Source organism: Chlorocebus sabaeus, chromosome 20, assembly GCF_047675955.1.
Source record: "Chlorocebus sabaeus isolate Y175 chromosome 20, mChlSab1.0.hap1, whole genome shotgun sequence".
Taxonomy (NCBI): Eukaryota; Metazoa; Chordata; class Mammalia; order Primates; family Cercopithecidae; genus Chlorocebus; species Chlorocebus sabaeus.
The window spans coordinates 7309521-7329834 of record NC_132923.1 but is presented as its reverse complement, the minus strand read 5'-3'; the positions used below and the strand labels follow the sequence as shown (position 1 = coordinate 7329834).

General features: G+C 49.5%; 1 protein-coding gene across 1 annotated transcript in view; it reads right to left on the bottom strand.

Moving 5' to 3' along the window:
• LOC140709437 (uncharacterized) overlaps positions 1-16396 on the bottom strand; it is a 31527-nt gene extending 15131 nt beyond the window's left edge. Inside the window, exons 1-2 of the mRNA XM_073008184.1 lie at positions 16174-16396; positions 703-980 (exon numbers count right to left, since the gene is read on the bottom strand). Of these exons, the coding sequence (XP_072864285.1) occupies positions 703-959 (257 nt within the window). The 5' untranslated portion in view covers positions 960-980; positions 16174-16396. The remainder of the gene's footprint in view (positions 1-702; positions 981-16173) is intronic.
• Positions 16397-20314: the final 3918 nt, after the last annotated feature.

Here is a 20314-nt window from a genome sequence, read left to right as displayed (position 1 = left end):
GATCACGAGGTCAAGTGATTGAGACCATCCTGGCCAACATGGTGAAACTCCGTCTCTAATAAAAATACAAAAATTAGCTGGGCATGGTGGCACGCACCTGTAGCCCCAGCTACTCAGGAGGCTGAGGCAGAAAAACTGCTTGAATCCGGGAGGCGGAGGTTGCAGTGAGCCGAGATCGCGCCACTGCACTCCAACCTGCCAATAGAGCCAGACTCCGTCTCAAAAAAAAAAAAAAATCTCTGAAAGTTCTTTGGGCCTCAGTTTCCTTATCTGTAAAATGAGGAGATCGTGCCATATGCTCTCTGAGTTCCTTATGTGGTTCTATGACACCATTATGTGGTTCTATGAAACCCACCATAGGAGGCGGAAGCAAGAAGATCCAGTGTCCTGATACCCTGATTCCACACCTCCCACCCACTACTACCCTCAGTCTGCCCTGAGAGAAGGAGATAAGAGCCACTGGGGAGAGGCATATTTTGGAAGGCAGCATCCATCCTCCCCAAAGGCCCACCAGTGGGATTGAGCTCCGGTTCTCCAGGGAAAGGACTGGGGGCCCAGGTCTCCTCGACTCCTGTCGTTCTTCGGATAGTTGTCTCTTGAGGGAGATAACTAGAGAGTTATCTAGTTCTTTCTCACTTTCCCATTTTCTCCAAGGTCTAGGCCTGGAGGGAAGGAGGTACAGGAGGTTCCCTGGGGGCTTACCTAGTCAGTGGGTCCTCGAGCTCCCTGCCAGGCCCCCAACTATGTCTTTTGAAGACGTCATAGTTGCGGCCATGGGCCCGGAAAGCCCCCGACCTTCGGAGGGGTACAGCATGCGAGCCATTCCCCTCCTTTATTTCCCCCGCCTCTTCTTCCTCCAGTTGTTCTCTGGATTCAACTGCAGAAAGACAGCGGCGAGTGTGGCCTCGGGGCACCTGGTCTCCACCTGCGAGGAACACATCTGGGACGGCTCTGTTCATGGGAGACACACGCAGACCAGTCTGCATCAGCAAGAAAGAAAAGGGTGAGCAGGGTTCTAGAACTCTGGAACCTTGGAAATAGAAGTGTGTCACAGTCAGCTGGGCTTCGGAGTGCCTAGCCACCCCTCACTTTACTAAGACACAGAACTGGAGAATGTGTGGCTCAGGGTCACATTGTGAATTAGCTGCAGAGTCAAGGCTAGAACTTAGGTTTTCTGGATCCCAGTTCAGTGTCCTTTCTAGCACATAAAGAGAACCTCATTGTCTCATTCTTATTCCATTCACTGAGGATTTATATAGCAGAAAACCAAGCACAGAGAAATAGATATTGTTCCTGTCCTCAAGGAATCAGAGTCTAGTGAGTGGGTGAGTGTGCATGTGTGTGCACAAGCAAAAGCACAAATCACAGATGACTCCATAACTGGCTCACATATGCCAAATGCCACAAGAGAAGTTTCAACAAAAGGCTTTGGGCTGTTAAACGAGTGAGGGCACATGACCAGGTGGGAGACTCAAAAAAAGGCCAGGTGAGGTGGCTCACCCAGCACTTTGGGAGTCTGCGGCGGGTGGATCACTTGAGCCCAGCTGTTCTAGACCAGCCCGGGCAACATAACGAGACCTTATCTCCACAAGAAAACAAAATGCTAGCTGGGCGTGGTGGCATGTGCTTATAGTCCTAGGTACTTGGGAGGCTGAGGTGGGAGGATCACTTGAGCCCAGGAGTTCAAGGCTGCAGTGAGCTATGATCACGCCACTGCACTCCAGCCTGGGTGACACAATAAGACCTTGCTTGCTTTTGTTTTGTTTTGTTTTTTGAGATAGAGTTTCGCTCTTGTTGCCCAAGCTGGAGTACAATGGTGCGATCTCGGCTCACTGCAACCTCTGCCTCCTGGGTTCGAGTGATTCTATTGCCTCAGCCTCCCGAGTAGCTGGTATTACAGGCACGCCCCACCATGCCTGGATAATTTGTATTTTTAGTAGAAACAGGGTTTCACCATGTTAGCCAGGCTGGTCTTGAACTCCCAGCCTCAGGTGATCCATCCACCTCAGCCTCCCAAAGTGCTGGGATTACAGGCGTGAGCCACTGTGCCAGGCCTTTTTTTTTTTTTTTTTTTTTTTTTTTGAGACAGAGTGTTGCTCTGTCGCCCAGGCTGTAGTGCAGTGGCGACCTCGTAGTGCAGTGGTGACCTCGTAGTGCAGTGGCGATCTCAGTTCACTGCAAGCTCCGCCTCCTGGGTTCACGCCATTCTCCTGCCTCAGTCTCCCGAGTAGCTAGGACTACAGGCGCCCGCCACCATGCCCAGCTAATTTTTTGTATTTTTAGTAGAAAGGGGGTTTCACCATGTTAGCCAGGATGGTCTCAATCTCCTGACCTCGTGATCCGCCCGCCTTGGCCTCCCAAAGTGCTGGGATTACAGGCGTGAGCCACTGCACCCGGCCTGTTTTTGTTTTTAAAGGGGAGGAGGAAACAGAAGGAAGTAGATGGTCTTTGAGATGTGCCTGGAAGGGTAAAGTGGTTAGGATTTGGCCAGGGTAGAGGGAGAGGATTTTAGGCAGGTAAAGTAGCAGGGGGAGGCCGGGTGCGGTGGTTCACTCCTGTAATCCCAACACTTTGGGAGGCTGAGGTGGGTGGATCACGAGGTCAGGAGTTCGAGACCAGCCTGGCCAACGTGGCGAAATCCCGTCTCTACTAAAAATAAAAAAATTAGCTGGGCATGGTAGCCAGCACCTATAATCCCAACTACTTGGGAGGCTGAGGCAGGAGAATCACTTGAACCTGGGAGGCGGAGGTTGCAGTGAGCCAAGATCATGCCATTGCACTCCAGCCTGCATGACAACAGCAAGACTCCATCTCAAAAAAAAAAACAAAAAAACAAAAAAAAACAAAGTAGAAAAAAGTAGCAGGGGGAAAAGGTTCATGAGTGATAAAGTGTTGTGATTTCTCCTTCTTCTCCTTTTCCCTCTCCCTCTCCGTCTCTCTCCTCCTCCTCCTCCTCCTCCTCCTCCTCCTCCTCCTCCCTCTGATGGAGTTTCACTCTTGTTGCCCAGGACAGAGTGCAATGGGGTAATCTTGGCTCCCTGCAACCTCTGCCTCCCGGGTTCAAGCGATTCTCCTGCCTTAGCCTCCCGAGTAGCTGGGATTACAGGCATGCACCACCAGGCCTGGCTAATTTTGTATGTTTTTAAGTAGAGATGGGGTTTATCCATGTTGATCAGGCTGGTATCAAGCTTCCGACCTCAGGTGATCCGCCCGCCTCTGCCTCCCAAAGTGCTGGGATTACAGGTGTGAGCCACCATGCCCGGCATGATTCCTTCTTCTAAGAGTCTGGTCATATGGAGAGTGAAAGCCAGTCTGACCTCTCCCCATGGTGCAGAGAGAAGGGCTCCAAGCATCAGTCACAGAGCACATATTTCCTCTACTCTATCCCAAAGGGCATTGTTCTCACTGCCCAACACTCCTGGTTGGCATCAGGGCTTGCCACAGTGTGTCTCAGACTTAAGAACCCTCAGGTGCTCTTAAAGTTGAAAATGATAAGCCCCACTCCAGAAAGAAGTGCCAAGTCCCAGAGTACCAGGGGCAGGAAGGGCAGGAAGGGAAACAGCATTTACCACATACCTCTGTACACTTCACTCCTAGGCCATGTCTCTCTAGACCTTCTGCTCTAATGAGTCTCCCAGGCTCCCTTTCTCCTGGCACCACTTCCAGCTACTAAGATGTCAGGAGTGCCCAGAAGGATCAGGAAGCCGGGACCCAGAACCTTCCCTCTTTCAAGGCTTTCTGTGGAGCTGTCAGACCTTCTCCAGGTTGTCTTAACCACTCCAGGGAAGTCCAGGTTATCAGTTACTGTACCTTCAATCTACTTTCCTCCCTCACTGTAATCTGTCCAGTCTGCCCTCACCCCACCCAGAGCTGCTGAGAAGAAAGTGCTGTGCCACAGGCTGGGCGTGGTGGCTCACGCCTGTAATCCCAGCACTTTGGGAGGCCAGGGCAGGCAGATGATGAGGTCAGGAGTTCGAGACCAGCCTGACCAATATGGTGAAACCCTGTCTCTACTAAAAATACAAAAATTAGCCGGGCGTGGTGGCACATGCCTGTAGTCCCAGCTACTTGGGAGGCTGAGGCAGAAGAATCGCTTGAACTCAGGAGGCAGAGGTTGCAGTGAGCTGAGATCGCACCATTGCACTCCAGCCTGGGCAACAGAGCAAGACTCCATCTCAAAAAAAAAAAAAAAAGAAAAAAAGAAAGTGCTGGCTGGGCACGGTGGCTCACGCCTGTAATCCCAGCACTTTGGCAGGCCAAGGCAGGCGGATCACAAGGTCAGGAGATCGAGACCATCCTGGCTAACATGGTGAAACCCTGTCTCTACTAAAAATATAAAAACAAAAATTAGCCGGGAGCGGTGGCAGGCACCTGTGGTCCTAGCTCCTCGGGAGGCTGAGGCAGGAGAATGGCATGGGCCCGGGAGGCGGAGCTTGCAGTGAGCCGAGATTGCGCCACTGCACTCCAGCCTGGGCGACAGAGCGAGACTCTATCTCAAAAAAAAAAAAAAGAAAAAAGAAAGTGCTGTGCCTGGGGTGGCTGTGTGCCTGCTTACCACAGGAAAGGGAGGGAGGCAGGTGCTCAGGCCTATGCAGACGATAATGCTGTTCCCCCATTGGGTAGGTGTCTAAGGAGAGAAAAGGAGAAGCCTAGGAGAGTGGCCATGGCCCTGTGCCCATCTGTGCTCATTGTGTCTGGGAGCAATGGACAGGGAACCCATTAGCCAGCCACCAGGAGAGATCCTCTCCCTCCTTGCCTACAGAGGGGCCCTGTGCCATCAGGTATGTTGGGTGCAAACAGGATGAGCAGATCTATAGGAAGCAAGTCAGAGGCTGAGGGCCATGGCAGGGTCCCTCCCAACCAGTGGCCTCCAAAGCTGAGATGTGGAGGCAGAGGGAGGTTGACAAAAATATTGTGAAAAGTTGGGTGGAGAGAAGAGTAGGATCTGGAGATATACTAGGAAAAGGGGAACAGGGGCTGGAAATAGGACAGAAACTGAGAGGCAGTGACGGGGAGGCAGGGACACTGGGTAGATATTGTGAGCTCTGGAATTCAGGGACCTCCCAGAAGCAAAAAGTTGGTTTGAACTATACCCCCTGTACTCAACGTCTACCTGCTAGCCTTGTCTCAGTTATGCCCACAGGATTGAATTCTTTTTTTTTTTTTTTTTTCGGAGAGAGGATCTCTCTCCCTCTGTCACCCTCAAGCCTCACTGCAGCCTCCACCTCCCAGGCTCAAGCAGTCCTCCCACATTAGCCTCCTGAGTAGCCAGGCCTACAGGTGCATGCCACCGCATCCAACTAATTTTTAAAGTTTTGTTTTGCTTTGTTTTAGATGGAGTTTCACTTTTGTTGCCAGGCTGGAGTGCAATGGCGCCATCTCAGCTCACTGCAACCTCCGCCTCCTGGGTTCAAGAGATTCTCCTGCCTCAGCCTCCAAAGTAGCTGGGACTACAGGCATGCACCACCACACCCAGCTAATTTTTGTATTTTTAGTAGAGACAGGGTTTCACCATGTTGGCCAGGCTGGTCTTGAACTCCTGACTTCAGGTGAAGCACCTGCCTCGGCCTCCCAAAGTGCTGGGATTGCAAGTGTGAGCCACTGCACCCGGTCTTAAATTTTTTATAGAGATGGGGTCTCACTAAGTTGTCCAGGATGGTCTCAAACTCCTGGGCCCAGGCGATCCTCCTGTCTCAGCCTCCCAAAGTGCTGGAATTACAGGTGCGAGCCACTGCGCCCAGCCTGTGTGGTTGAATTTGGCAAGATGAAGGAAGTGCAGTGAAGGAAGTGCAGTGAACTGGAGACCTTTGCTTTTCTTCAGTCTCTGTGGATGTTCCTGCTGGAGATGGTGTCCTGTCACCCTGGCCCCATTGACAGGTACCTCAGATCTTAAGATCTTTTTGTAACTCACCCTTCTTCCTCCAGCTCAGACCAAACCTATTCTCAAAGATCTACCCTTTTTCCAGCATCTCTGTCATTTCATTCACAGTCTCTGCCCTCTGTGAAAATGCAATCTGTCTGGCAGTTTCTCCCTCACATCCTCATCCCCACTAACCCTGCCTATGCTATGATGCCAATACTTTTTATTCCGTCCCTCAAAGAGATGAGGTTTAGCAAGGCTTCCTCAACTTCCTCCTAGCAATATTCCCTCCTCCACTGTCTGAAATTCAAACTGGGGCTCCCATCATCGTGTTGCTTCTCTTTCCATTAGATTAACTCTCCTAGCCCCCCTCCCATTTTCCCTTAGCCTCTTGAGCTCAGGAAATGGTGCATGGGAGAGGCCAGGGCTGGGTCTCACACAATGGCTTTATTTAGCTCTCAAATGAGATCACATCATGTCATATCACTGCTTCCGCTGAGCAGAGAGGAGATTCTGAAATAGGTCTGGGATCAGATGCTTGAGATGGGGGAAGGGAGCTGGGAAAGCAGGAAGGGGCTCTAAGAAGTCATTTTACTTGTCTTCCTGCCTCTGGATCAAATGGTCTTCCCACCACTGCAAACCATCAGCGTGTGCTGTCCCTTCCTCCAGGTATAAAACCTCCACAGATTGCACTGGTCATCAAAGATTTCTTAGACATTCTACTGGGAGCTGGAATGGGAATATATAATATTTTAATAGAGAGACATCTGTTATTCAAAACTCTGAGACCATAATTTCTTTAGGATGTTACAGCTTTGAAGTCTGTCAAATTTGCTAGCTCTGCCACTTTCTTTTTTTCTTTTTCTTTTTTTTTTTTTTCTTCTGAGATGGAGTCTTGCTCTGTTGCCCAGGCTGGAATGCAGTGGCGCCCTCCATCCTGGCTCACTGTAATGTCCACTTCCTGGGTTCAAGCAATTCTTCTGCCTCAGCCTCCTGAGTAGCTGGGATTACAAGTGCCTGCCACCATGCCCGGCTAATTTTTGTATTTTTTTTTTTTTTTTTTTTTTTTTTTTTTTTGAGATGGAGTCTGGCTCTGTCGCCCAGGCTGGAGTGCAGTGGCCGGATCTCAGCTCACTGCAAGCTCCGCCTCCCAGGGTCACGCCATTCTCCTGCCTCAGCCTCCCGAGTAGCTGGGACTACAGGCGCCCGCCACATCGCCTGGCTAGTTTTTTGTATTTTTTAGTAGAGACGGGGTTTCACCGGGTTAGCCAGGATGGTCTCGATCTCCTGACCTCGTGATCCACCCGTCTCGGCCTCCCAAAGTGCTGGGATTACAGGCTTGAGCCACCGCGCCCGGCTAATTTTTGTATTTTTACTAGAGATAGGGTTTTGCCATGTTGGCAGGGCTAGTCTCGAACTCCTGAACTCAGGTGATCCGCCCGCCTCAGCCTCCCAAAGTGCTGGGATTACAGGCATGAGCCAATGCACCTAGCCTAGCTATGCCACTTTCATAAGCCACATAACCTTGGGAACTTAACTTTTTTTTTTCTGGGACACAGGGTCTGGCTCTGTTGCCAAGGCTGGAGTGCAGCTGTGATCAGAGCTCACTGCAGCCTCAAACTCCTGGGTCAGGCGATCCTCCTGCTTTAGCATCCAGTAGCTGGACTACAGGTATGCACTACCATGCTCTAAGTTAAAAAAAAAAATTGGGGCCCTGTGTGGTGGCTCACGCCTGTAATTCCAACACTTTGGGAGGCTGAGGGGGGCGAATCATGAGGTCAGGAGTTTGAGACCAGCCTGGCCAATATGGTGGAACCCCACCTCTACTAAAAATACAAAAATTAGCCAGGCGTGGTGGCACACACCTGTAATCTCAGCTACTAGGAAGGCTGAGGCAGGAGAATCGCTTGAACCTGGGAGGTGGAGGTTGCAGTGAGCTGAGATCACGCCATTGCACTCCAGCCTGGGCAACTCTGTCTCAAAGAAAGAACAAAATAGGCCAGGTGCGGTGGCTCACACCTGTAATCCCAACAAATGGGAGCCCTAGGCAGGTGGATCACGAGGTCAGGAGTTCAAGACCAGCTTGGCCAACATGGTGAAACCCTGTCTCTACTAAAAATGCAAAAATTAGCTGGGCATGGTGGTACGCATCTGTAATCCCAGCTACTCAGGAGGCTGAGGCAAGAGAATAGCTTGAACCTGGGAGGTGGAGGTTGTAGTGAGCCGAGATCGCACCATTGCACTCCAGCCTGGGCAATAGAGTGAGACTTTGTCTCAAAAAAAAAAAAAAAAAAAAAAGAATGACACTCCGTCTCAAAAAAAAAAAATTTTTTTTTTAGAGATGGAGTCTCACTGTGTTGCCCAGGCTGGTCTTGAACTCCTGGCCTCAAGTGATGCTCCTGCTTTAGTTTCCCTAAGTGTTGGGATTACAGATATGAGCTCCTGAGCCCAGCCCAGCTAGCTATTTTTTTTTTTTTTTTTTTGAGACAGAGTCTCCCTCTTGTTGCCCAGGCTGGAGTGCAATGGCGCGATCTCAGCTTACCGCAACCCCTGCCTCCCGGGTTCAAGCGATTCTCCTGGCTCAGCCTCCCGAGTAGCTGGGACTACAAGTGCACGCCACAATGTCCAGCTAATTTTTTGTATTTTAGTAGAGACAGGGTTTCACTATGTTGCCCAGGCTGGTCTCAAACTCCTGAACTCAGGCAATCCGCTTGCCTTGGCCTCCCAAACTGCTACGATTACAGGCATGAGCCACCACGCCCGGCCTGCCCAGCCAGCTTCTTTGAGCCTCAGACTCATGTATAAAATGGGAATGAGAAGCTGGGTGAGGTGGCTCACACCTATAATCCCAGCTCTTTGAGAGGCCAAGATGGGCAGATCACCTGAGGTCAGGAGTTTGAGACCAGCCTGACCAACATGGTGAAACCCTTTCTCTACTAAAAATACAAAATTAGCTGGGTGTGGTGGCACATGCCTGTAATCCCAACTACTCGGGAGGCTGAGGCAGGAGCATTGCTTGAACCTAGGAGGTGGAGGTTGTGGTGAGCCGAGATTGTGCTGTTGCAGTCCAGCCTCAGCAATAAGAGCAAAAATTTGTCTCAAAAAAAAAAAAAAAAGGAATGATAAGACCTACTTTGTTTTGGGTGTTTTGTTTGTTTGTCTGTTTGTTTTGAGACAGAGTCTCGCTCTGTCACCCAGGCTGGAGTGCAGTGGTACGATCTCGGCTTACTGTAACCTCCACCTCCCGAGTTCAAGCAATTCTCCTGCCTCAGTCTCCTGAGTAGCTAGGACTACAGGCGCCCACCACCACGCCAGGCTAATTTTTGTATTTTCAGTAGAGACAGGGTTTCTCTATGTTGGTCAGGCTGGTCTCGAACTCCTGACCTCAGGTGATCCACCTGCCTTGGCCTCCCAAAGTGCTGGGATTATAGGCGTGAGCCACGGTGCCTGGCCTGTTTTGTTTTTGAGATAGGATTGTTACTCTGTCACCCAGGCTGAGTGCAGTGGCACAATGATGGCTCACTGCAGCCTTGATTTCTGTCTCAGGTGACCCTTCCACCTCAGCCTCCCAAGTAGCTGGGACTGTAAGTGCGCACCACCATGTCTGGCTGATTTTTTTTGGTACTTTTTAGTAGAGACAGGGTTTCACCATGTTGGCCAGGCTGGTCTCAAACTCTCGGGCTCAACTGATTTGCCTGCCTCAGCCTCCCAAAGTGCTAGGATTACAGGCATAAGCCACTGGGCCTGTACTTACTTTGTAAGGATGTTGAGAGACTTGATGATAATATATGCAATGCACCTAGTCCCCATTCCATCTGTTTTTGGTACATATTAGGTGTTCAATAAATACTATTATTATTGTTGTTATTATTACTTAGAGACATAGAGACGGCAGGGTATATTGAAACAGAGAGCTAGAAAGAAGAATGCTTGGCCTGGTGTGGTGGCTCACACCTGTAATCCCAGCATTTTGGGAGGCCAAGGCGGGAAGATCACAAGGTCAAGAGATCGAGACCATCCTGGCCAACATGGTGAAACCATGTCTGTACTAAAAATACAAAAATTGGCCTGGTATGGTGGCTCACACCTGTAATCCCAGCACTTTGGGAGGCCAAGGTGGGCGGATAACCTGAGGTCAGGAGTTCAAGACCAGCCTGACCAACATGGAGAAACCCTGTCTCTACTGAAAATACAAAAAAAAATTAGCCAGGCATGGTGGCACATGCCTATAATCCCAGCTACTCGGGAGGCTAAGGCAGGAGAATCGCTTGAACCTGGGAGGCAGAGGTTGCAGTGAGCCGAGATCACGCCACTGCACTCCAGCCTGGGCAACAGAGCGAGACTCTGTGGCAAAAAACAAGCAAAAAAAAATTAGCTGGGCGTGGTGGCGCATGCCTGTAGTCCCAGCTGCTTAGGAGGCTGAGGTGGACAATCACTTGAACCTAGGAGGCGGAGGTTGCAGTGAGCCGAGATCATACCACTGCATTCCAGCCTGGCAACAGAACGAGACTCTGTAAAGAAAGAAGGAAAGAGAGACAGAGAGAGAGAGAGAGAGAGAGAGAATGATGGTAACCTACTGTTTTCTCTTAAAGAGAGAGAGAGAATAAATAACTCATGGGCTGACACTAACATAACTATGATGGGAACAGTTACACACAACTTCTGATGGAAAAGTATGTATGCAATCAGAGCAAGAAGAGCAAGAAGAAATGAGTGCTTTTCTGTCCTTTGAGACCCTGATGAGCCCTGATAAAGTTCTCCTCTTCAAGGAGAAGAAAGGGATAGAATGGCCTCTGGAAATTTAAAGCAAGGGTTAGCAAACTATAGCCTCTGGGACAAATCTGTCCTGCTATCTTTTTTTAATAGTTGAAAAACAAAATAAAAGAATACTTTTCCCAGCACTTTGGGAGGCCGAGGCGGGCGGATCATGAGGTCATGAGATCGAGACCATCCTGGCTAACCCGGTGAAACCCCGTCTCTACTAAAAAATACAAAAAAACTAGCCGGGTGAGGTGGCGGGCGCCTGTAGTCCCAGCTGCTCAGGAGGCTGAGGCAGGAGAATGGTGTGAACCCAGGAGGCAGAGCTTGCAGTGAGCTGAGATCTGGCCACTGCACTCCAGCCTGGGCGACAGAGCGAGATTTCGTCTCAAAAAAAAAAAAAAAAAAAAAAAGAATACTTTGAGACACAAAATTATATGAAATTCAAATTTCAGTGCTTATAAATAAAGTATTTTTGGAATACAGCCATGCTCAGTCATTTACGTATTGTCTATGGCTGTTTTTGCATTATGACAGCAAAGTTGGTAGTTGCAACAGAGAACCCACAAAGCCTGATGTATAGACATATCCTGAGTCTGGGATCCTAATATGTGTGTGTGTGTGTGTGTGTGTGTGTGTGTGTGTGTGTGTGTGTGTTTGAGATGGAATTTTGCTCTTGTCGCCCAGGCTGGAGTACAATGGTGTAATCTTGGCTCACTGCAACCTCCACCTCCCAGGTTCAAGCGATTCTCCTGCCTCAGCCTCCCAAGTAGCTGGGATTGCAGGCACCTGCCATCACTTCTGGCTAATTTTTGTATTTTTTAGTAGAGATGGGGTTTCACCATGTTGGCCAGGCTGGTCTTAAACTCCTGGCCTCAGGTGATCCACCTGCCTCAGCCTCCCAAAGTGCTGGGATTACAGGTGTGAGCCACTGTGCCCGGCTCTATATATATATGTGTGTGTGTGTGTGTGTGTGTGTATACACAGATATATACATATAAAAAATATATATATGTGTATATATATATTAGACAGGGTCTCACTTGGTTGCCCAGGCTAGAGTACAGTAGCGTGACCTCTGCTCACTGCAGCCTTGACCTCCCAAGTTCAAGCAATCCTCCCACCTCAGACTCCCAAGTAGCTAGGACTACAGGCACACCACACCACACCAGGATAATATTTGTAATTTTTGTAGAAACAAGGTCTCGCTATGTTGCCCAGGCTGGTCTTGAACTCCTGAGCTCAAGTGATATGCCCACCTTGGCCTCCCAAAGTGCTGCGATTACAGTCATGTGCTACCACACATGGCCTGGCCTAAAATATTTGTTAACTGGATCTTTACAGAAAAACTTTGCCAACTCCTAATCTAGAGCAACCGGGTCTCAAAATCTCAGGAAGGAGGAGAAAGGAGAAATGAGATAAAAAAGGGACATGAAAGGATCACTGCACACCAGGCATTCGGCTACAAGCTTTGGGGAAGAAGGGACATTGAGACATTGAGACCTCAATATAACTACTTCTTTTTTTTTTTTGAGACAGAGTCTTGCTCTGTCTCCCAGGCTGCAGTGCAATGGTGCGATCTCGGCTCACTGCAACCTCCGCCTCCTGGGTTCAAGCGATTCTCCTGCCTCAGCCTCCCAAGTAGCTGGGATTACAGGCACCCACCACCACACCCAGCTAAGTTTTGCATTTTTAGTAGAGAGGGAGTTTCACTGTGTTGGTCAGGCTGGTCTCAAACTCCTGACTTCAGGTGACCCTCCCACCTTGGCCTCCCAAAGTGCTGGGATTACAGGTGTGAGCCACTGCACCCAGCCAACATACCTGCTTCCTAAATGTCATCTGAGGCCTATAGAGAGAGAGATAATGAGTGCCAACATCCATTTTGTGCCATCCTCACAAATATTTCTTGAAACAGACATTATTATCCCTATTTTACATATGAAGAAACAGGCTGCATAGAGAGCTTAAGTAACTGGCTGGGGGTCACAGAGCTGATAGGAGGCAGAGATGAGTTTTCAAAGCTGATCCATCACATTATGGAGTCTGAATTCTTTTCTGAAACCAGAAAACAAGCTCTCAAAGAAAGCAAGTGGCTAGCTTTTTTTTTTTTCTGAGACACGGCCTCGCTCTGTTGCCCAGGCTAGAGTGTAGTGGCACGATCTCGGCTCACTGCAACCTCTGCCTCCCAGGTTCAAGTGATTCTCCTGCCTCAGCCTCCTGAGTAGCTGGGATTACAGGCGTGCACCACCACGCCCGGCTAATTTTTGTAATTTTAGTAGAGACAGTGTTTTACCATGTTGACCAGGGTGGTCTTGAACTCCTGACCTCAAGTGATCCACCCATCTTGGCCTCCCAAAGTGCTGAGATGAAATTACAGACCTGAGCCACTGTGCCCAGCCTATCAAGTGGCTAGCTTTTTTTTTCCCTTTTTTTTTTTTTTTTTTTTTGAGATAGTCTTGCTCTGTCACCAGGCAGGCTGGAGTGCAATGGCGCAATCTCGGCTCACTGCAACCTCCGCCTCCCAGGTTCAAGCAATTCTCCCACCTCAGCTTCCCAAGTAGCTGACATTACAGGCACCCGCCATTGTGCCTGGCTAATTTTTGTATTTTTGTAGAGATGGGAGTTTTACAATATTGCCCAGGCTGGTCTTGAACTCCTTACTTCAGGTGATCTACCCACTTCAGCCTCCCAAAGTGCTGGGATTACAGGCATGAGTCACCACACCAGGCCAAGTGCCTAGCTTTGAAAGAAATCTGGCAACATTATTTTTACCCACCTCATTCCTACCTCCCTGACCCCAGCCAAAGAAACGAAGCAGCTTCCAAAAGAAATGAGATAGGGGTCCCAAAGAAGTTCAGTGTATCCTTTCTGCTCCCTGTGTTAGTTTAGACCCCTAAATGAGGTGATGGGGCACAGGCAGGTCTCTGGTTATGTTTGCTGCCAGCGAACACTGAACATGGGGTAGGAACTGCTGACAGCAACCAAACAGCCAGGTGCTGTTGCCTGGAGGCAATGCTGGCTGGCCCTTTCGCAGCCTGAGAAGCTTTGAGTCTGGCTCTGGGATCCTAAATCTAGCGAGGTGGCCAATATTGGAGAAGACCCAAGAGAATCGGACAATAAAGGCTGAGGAGGAAAGGAGAGGCCAGATGACATGTTGTACTGGCTCTCCTCCAAATCTCCTGGCCCTGGGGGTGGGACACAGGGTCACAAAAACTCTTTGATGGTTCAAAATTTAACCTAACATTTCTTCTCCTGTAGAAAGTAAACCATTAATCCAACAGTGCTCTGCAAAGAAGGCTAAAGCAGAGCTTCTCTTCGCCTCAGATAAAGAAGGCTCCAGGAGCTACAATTCCTTCCCATGTGCTCCCTAGATACCCCATTCCAAGACAGGAGCACCCAAGTCTCTGATACCTTCCTGCTTCACCCATCTGCCTGACTTGGCTGAACGCTGGTGTCCTGGAACTCATTCTCCTTCTCTGACCTTCCTGTCCACTGTCAGACAGTAGTGCCACAATTCCAAAAATGAAAGCAAAGTAAAAGATATAGAGGATCCATTCATTCAGCAAAGATTATTTTAGCACCTTTTAAGTGTCAGGCACAGAGAAGAGGACCCAGAAGAGTCTATGCACAAATACAATGGTGTGCCCTGGCTACCATCCCTTAGTGGGGCAGAGGCCAGTATGGGCAAAAGCCATCTGTCGTATCAGCTTCCGGGTTGTCTCCTGAGAGGCATTATCATCTGTACTTAGTTCTGGAATTTCAAGGCGTCCCCAGCCCCCTAATCTAACCACACACCCCTCTACTAAGTCAGCCACAGGCATCTCAGACACTCTCCCTAAATCATCCCCATGTCCTTGATGTAGTAGGTTCATAAGTCAGTCAGGAATTTTGCTGCTCTGGGCTTCCAAGTGTGACCACCTTTTTTTTTTTTTTTTTAATTGGTTAGTAAACTGAACTTAGGGACCCTGCCCTCTTCCGTTCTGCTGGACCTGTAGCTGTATGCTTATTCTTTTTTTTTTTTTTTGTATTTCTTAATAGAGACGGGGTTTCACTGTGTTAGCCAGGAAGGTCTCGATCTCCTGACCTCGTGATCCGCCCGTCTCGGCCTCCCAAAGTGCTGGGATTACAGGCTTGAGCCACCGCGCCCAGCCGCTGTATGCTTATTCTACCAGGGGCTTGGGACCCAGACTAACCCTTTATTTGTGGGGGATAGAGAAGAAAAGGGTCAAGACCAACCAGTCCTCTTCTACCTCCTGCCAGTTTCCTGGCATGTGTTCTGGGTGCCATGCCAGACAGGTGGGGCAAGAGAGGGTCTGAGGGCAAGGACCCAGGAAAGGGAAGAGGGAAACTCACCAGACCTGGGAGATATCCCAAAGATGGGAGACCTGTTTCTGCCCTCAGTTGGTGCCTTCAGTGTGGGAAAAAGTCCTGCTTCAGGTGGCCCCTTTAAGAACCAGTCCAGCACCTTGGTGGGGGTCCCCTCTCTCTTGGTCCTTTTAAGGGAGCTGCTCATGGTCCAGAAGTTTGCATAAGGGGGAACTCATTCCAGTCCAGACCAGCTGCCTCTTCATCCACTGCAGCCCTTCCCTTCCCCGCCCTACTTCAAACACCCTAAACAGTGCTGTGCCCAGGCCCTTAACTCTTTCAATGCCACTACTGATCCCAGGGACTCCTGGGTCCCTCTGTCTTCAGCATTCCCTGAACACAGGGCGGCTACAGAATTCAGACTTGTGTGGAAACAGGTGCAAGAAGCCATGCTGGGGTCACCCTGAGGAGAGAGTATATGGGAACCTGATACCCCAGGGAACGTTCATTCTTCCTCCAACAGGGTCAGGGAGAAACTGGGGAGGGGAGAAAGCAGACATCTCCAGGAAAGAAACAGCTGCAGCTGGAAACCCACTTCACAGCAGGGTCCCCAGCGGGGTCAGTGGCGTCCTTTGCCCTCTCAAATTAGGCTTCAAAACTGATCGTCGGCCGGGCATAGTGGCTCATGCCTATAATCCCAGCACTTTGGGAGGCCGAGGCGGGCTGATCACTTGAGGTCGGGAGTTAGAGACCAGCTTGGCCAACATGGAGAAACCCCGTTTCTACTAAAAATATAAAAATTAGCCGGGGGTGGTGGTGTGCACCTGTAATCCTAGCTACTGGGGAGGTTGAGGCAGGAAAATCGCTTGAACCCGGGATGCAGAGGTTACAGCCAGCCAAAATCACGCCACTGTAATCCAGCCTGGGCAACAGAGCGAGATTCCATCTCAAAACAAACAAACAAACAACAATAAAAAAAACCTGATTGTTTGTCCCTTTAAGAGGCAGGTTACAGCAATGGAGGAGGAAAGATTGTATTTTTTTGTGATGAAAGTACAGGGTGGAGCGGTTACAAGGGCAGCTGCACTGAGAAGGGCCCTAGTGTCAGCACCAGGAACAAGGGTGACCAAGGAACTCAGCATATCCGGGGCTCATGGCTTGTTGTGGATACCAGGCGGCAGGATATTTGACCAGCTCCCCCACTCTCTTCCCAGATAACAGCTTCTGGGGCGGGGCAGGGGCTGACTCACCTTCACTGCTTTCCCTGGGGCAGAGGACAGCTGGGGCTGACGTCGGACTTCCTGAGGTAACGGAGAGCCCTCTTTGCCTCCTGTGGGCTAGTAGAAAGGGCATGTTAAAGCTGGAAGATCTTGGCTGCCTCTGCCAAGTCACTAGTTACAGGACCTTGTGTCACCTATTTAGCCTCATCCCCTTATCTGTAGAATGCAGATGTTAAATGAGACATGTGCGAACAGTGGAACATACATGCTGGGTCCGTAATAAATAAATATGCCAGCTGCCACTGGTGGGCAACCTTGGACAAGCCGCTTCACCCTGTGTCTTTCCTGATCTATTAAATGAGAGCATCAAATTAGGTGATCTATGGTTTATCCTTACTCAAAAATTCTCTCTGTCGGTGAGTGGAAGAGAGCAGCTGCTGCCGGATGTAGAACTGTGTGTGCCCTTCCCCACCTGGCTGGATCTCACCCACACGATGAGAAAGTGACAGTAGTTATTCCTCATGTTCCTCACTGCATAAGAACAAAGGGGTAATACCTGCCCTATCATACTGGTGAGGGGTCCTCAAAAATCCTCTAAACAATTTCATGATTGTGCAGATGAGGAAACAGGCTCCAAGAGGCAGAGTTATTTTATATATACTTTATATATATATTAATTTTTATTTTCCATTGAGATAGGGTCTCACTCTGTCACCCAGGCTGGAGTGCTGTGGCATGATCATGGCTCACTGAAGCCTTGAACGCCCAGGCTCAAGCAGTCCTCTTGCCTCAGCCTCCTGAGTAGAAGGGGGCATGATTTACCCAAGGTCATACAGCCAGTGAGTGGTGGAGTTGGGGCTGGGACCCAGTACTCCTGCCTCTGGCATACGCTGCTTCTCCTACTCTTAGCTGCTCTCTCAAGGGACTAAGCCTTGGTAACTGCTCATCCTTTCACTGAATCGCTCCATTACTTCCAGTTTTCTAGAAATTATTATTATTATTATTTTTTGAGATGGAGTTTCACTTTTTTGTCCAGGCTGGAGTGCAATGGCACGATCTCGGTTCACTGCAACCTCTGCCCACCCGGTTCAAGTGATTCTCCTGCCTCAGCCTCCTGAGTAGCTGAGATTATAGGTGTCCGCCACGACGCCCAGCTACTTTTTGTATTTTTAGTAGAGACAGGGTTTTGCCATTTTGACCAGGCTGGTCTTGAACCCCTGACCTCAAGTGATCCACCCACCTCGGCCTCCCAAAGTGCTGAGATTACAGGCGTGTGCCACTGCGCCCGGCCTGTGGAAATTCTTACACCTGTTTCCCACTTACTTTCTTCGAGTGCCAAAGTCGAGTACAGGAAGGGGGCGGAAATCAAGGCACCTGGCTCCTCCTGGTACCAGGGTGGGGTGTGTGGGTGAGCTGATGCCAGCTGAAAGTCTGCACAATGAGGGAGGGCTGGAGGGCTGGTCTCCAGGGGTGGGGGCACCTGGAACACGCTAGTGGCTGACCTACGATCTGTATTGCCTTTTAGGGAGGAGCTTCAGTTTGGGTACCCAGCCTCCAGGAAGGATGTGGGATCAGTGCTTACTTTCCTCTCCGCTCACAGATCTGCACACAATCCTGAGATCAAGGTTCATACCTCCCTAGGGTGGTTTTCAGTTAGAGCGGAGGAGTGTTGTCTGCCACTCATCCTCCTATTAAATTACCTCAAGAAGTTAAGAGGGCTCAATCCTAAAGCCAACTATTCCAGCTAAGACTTTCTGTCTATAGATTTTAGAGGCTCTTACATTCTCCAACACCACTACTTAAGGGAGGTTCACATTCCATCCTGACTCCAAGAAAGTTGATCTCTTAGATGAGGTATCTAGCTGTGGCCTTTTTTCAAGGTGCCTGTGACACCAACTGTCTTCACAATGCTTCTCTTGTCATCTGTGTCAGGCCTGGGTTTCCCTCCTAGTCGCCTTCTCCATGACAAGGGCCAGGACACAAAGTGCTGAGTTTTGTAAGGAAAAGGTACAATAAAGATGCCCCCAGTTTTTGGGAAAGGAGCACCTCTCAGAGTTCAGATTAAGGAAGGAATCTTATACAGACAGTCCCCGACCTAAGATTTGACTAAGATTTTAGACTTCACAAGAGTGTGAGAGCCATACACGTTCAGTAGAAACCCTTTTCCAAGTACCATAAAACCATTCTGTTTTTCACTATCAGTACAGTAGTCAATAAATTACACGAGATAGTCAACACTTTATTATAAAATAGGCTTTGTGGGCCAGGCACAGTGGCTCACGCCTGTAATCCCAGCACTTTGGGAGGCTGAGGTGGGTGGATCATTTGAGCTCAGGAGTTCAAGATCAGCCTGGCCAACATGGTGAACCCCAATCTCTGCTAAAAAATACAAAAATTAGCCGGGCATGGTGGCGCGTGCCTGTAGTCCCAGTTACTCAGGAGGCTGAGGCAGAATTGCTTGAACCTGGGAAGTGGAGGTTGCAGTGACCTGAGATTGGGCCACTGCACTCCAGCCTGGGCAAGAGTGAGATTCTGTCTCGGAAAAAAAAATAATAAAATACAAAAATTAGCTGGGCATGTGGCAGGCACCTGTAATCCCAGCTACTAGGGAGGCTGAGGCATGAGAATCACTTGAACCCGGGGGGTGAAGGTTGCAGTGAGCTCTGGCGGGGAAGAAGTGCCTGGATCCCTTGAGTTGGGCTCTAAGCATGACCTATAGAAAGGCAGTGACTTTTGCTGCTGCAGCAGTGGGGAGAAGCCACTCTGAGCTCTGTCCAACCCAGGAATGCTGATTCCTTCCTTAATCTGAACTCTGAGAGGTGCTCCTTTCCCAAAAGCTAGGGGCGTCTTTATTGTACCTTTTCCTTACAAAACTCAGCACTTTGTGTCCTGGCCCTCGTCATGGAGAAGGCGACTAGGAGGGAAACTCAGGCCTGACACAGATGACAAGAGAAGCATTGCACCACTGCACTCCAGCCTGGTGACAGAGTGAGACTCCGCCTCAAAAAATAAATAAAAATGGCCGGGCGCGGTGGCTCAAGCCTGTAATCCCAGCACTTTGGGAGGCCAAGACGGGCGGATCACAAGGTCAGGAGATCGAGACCATCCTGGCTAACACGGTGAAACCCCGTCTCTACTAAAAAATACAAAGAACTAGCCGGGCGAGGTGGCGGGCGCCTGTAGTCCCACCTACTCGGGAGGCTGAGGCAGGAGAATGGCATAAACCCAGGAGGCGGAGCTTGCAGTGAGCTGAAATCCGGCCACTGCACTCCAGCCTGGGCGGCAGAGTGAGACTCCGTCTCAAAAAAAAAAAAATAAAATAAATAAATAAATAAATAAATAAATAAATAAATAAATGAAAATAATAAAATAGGCTTTGTGTTAGATGATTTTGCCCAACTGTAGGCTAATGTAAGCATTCTGGGTATGTTTAAGGTAGGCTGGGCAAAGTTATGATGTTTGGTATGTTAAGTGTATTAAATGCATTTTCAACTTAAAGCATTTTCCATTTACACCAGGGTTATCTCCTGATATGCATATCATATAAACCTATCAGACATAACCCTACTGGAAGTCAAGGAGCACCTGTATTACCTTCCAGAGTTATGAAGTTTACCCTATTCTCTAAGCCAGAATCCCCCCCGCCCATAGGTTAACTCATTATATTTTCCATGGAGACTACACAGATGGAAAATGTCCTTCAGAGGATAACACTCCATAGTCCTAGAGTGCAAGATGATGTGTATCAGACTAGCTCCCTTCCCTTCCCCACACCTGTTCTCAACCCCAAGCCTCTGACTCATTGGCCTTTCCTCCCCATTCTCCTGAGCAAGTCCCAGGTTTCCACCAGGAACACAATGAACAAAAGCAAATATCTCCTCCTTGCCTCTAACCTGGCCAGTCCTGGGATGTCCAAGCTGCAGCCCCTGAAAGAGGGATGTGAGCTGGCAGAGGGCTACTCCATTTGGAGCCTCCCGTTGTCTCCATGTTCTTTTCATCCTCCTGGGCCTGGAGGCTCTGATTGCTGGGCTAAGGAAAGGTTAAACCAGTTGGGCAGTGGAGTCGGGGGAGCAGAATCTAAACTGGGAAACTCGGTAGCAGAAACAAAGCCGGCGTTTGTTGGGCTTCCCTCCTGCCTGGGAGGCTGTTCTCAGACCACGGCATTCCTGGG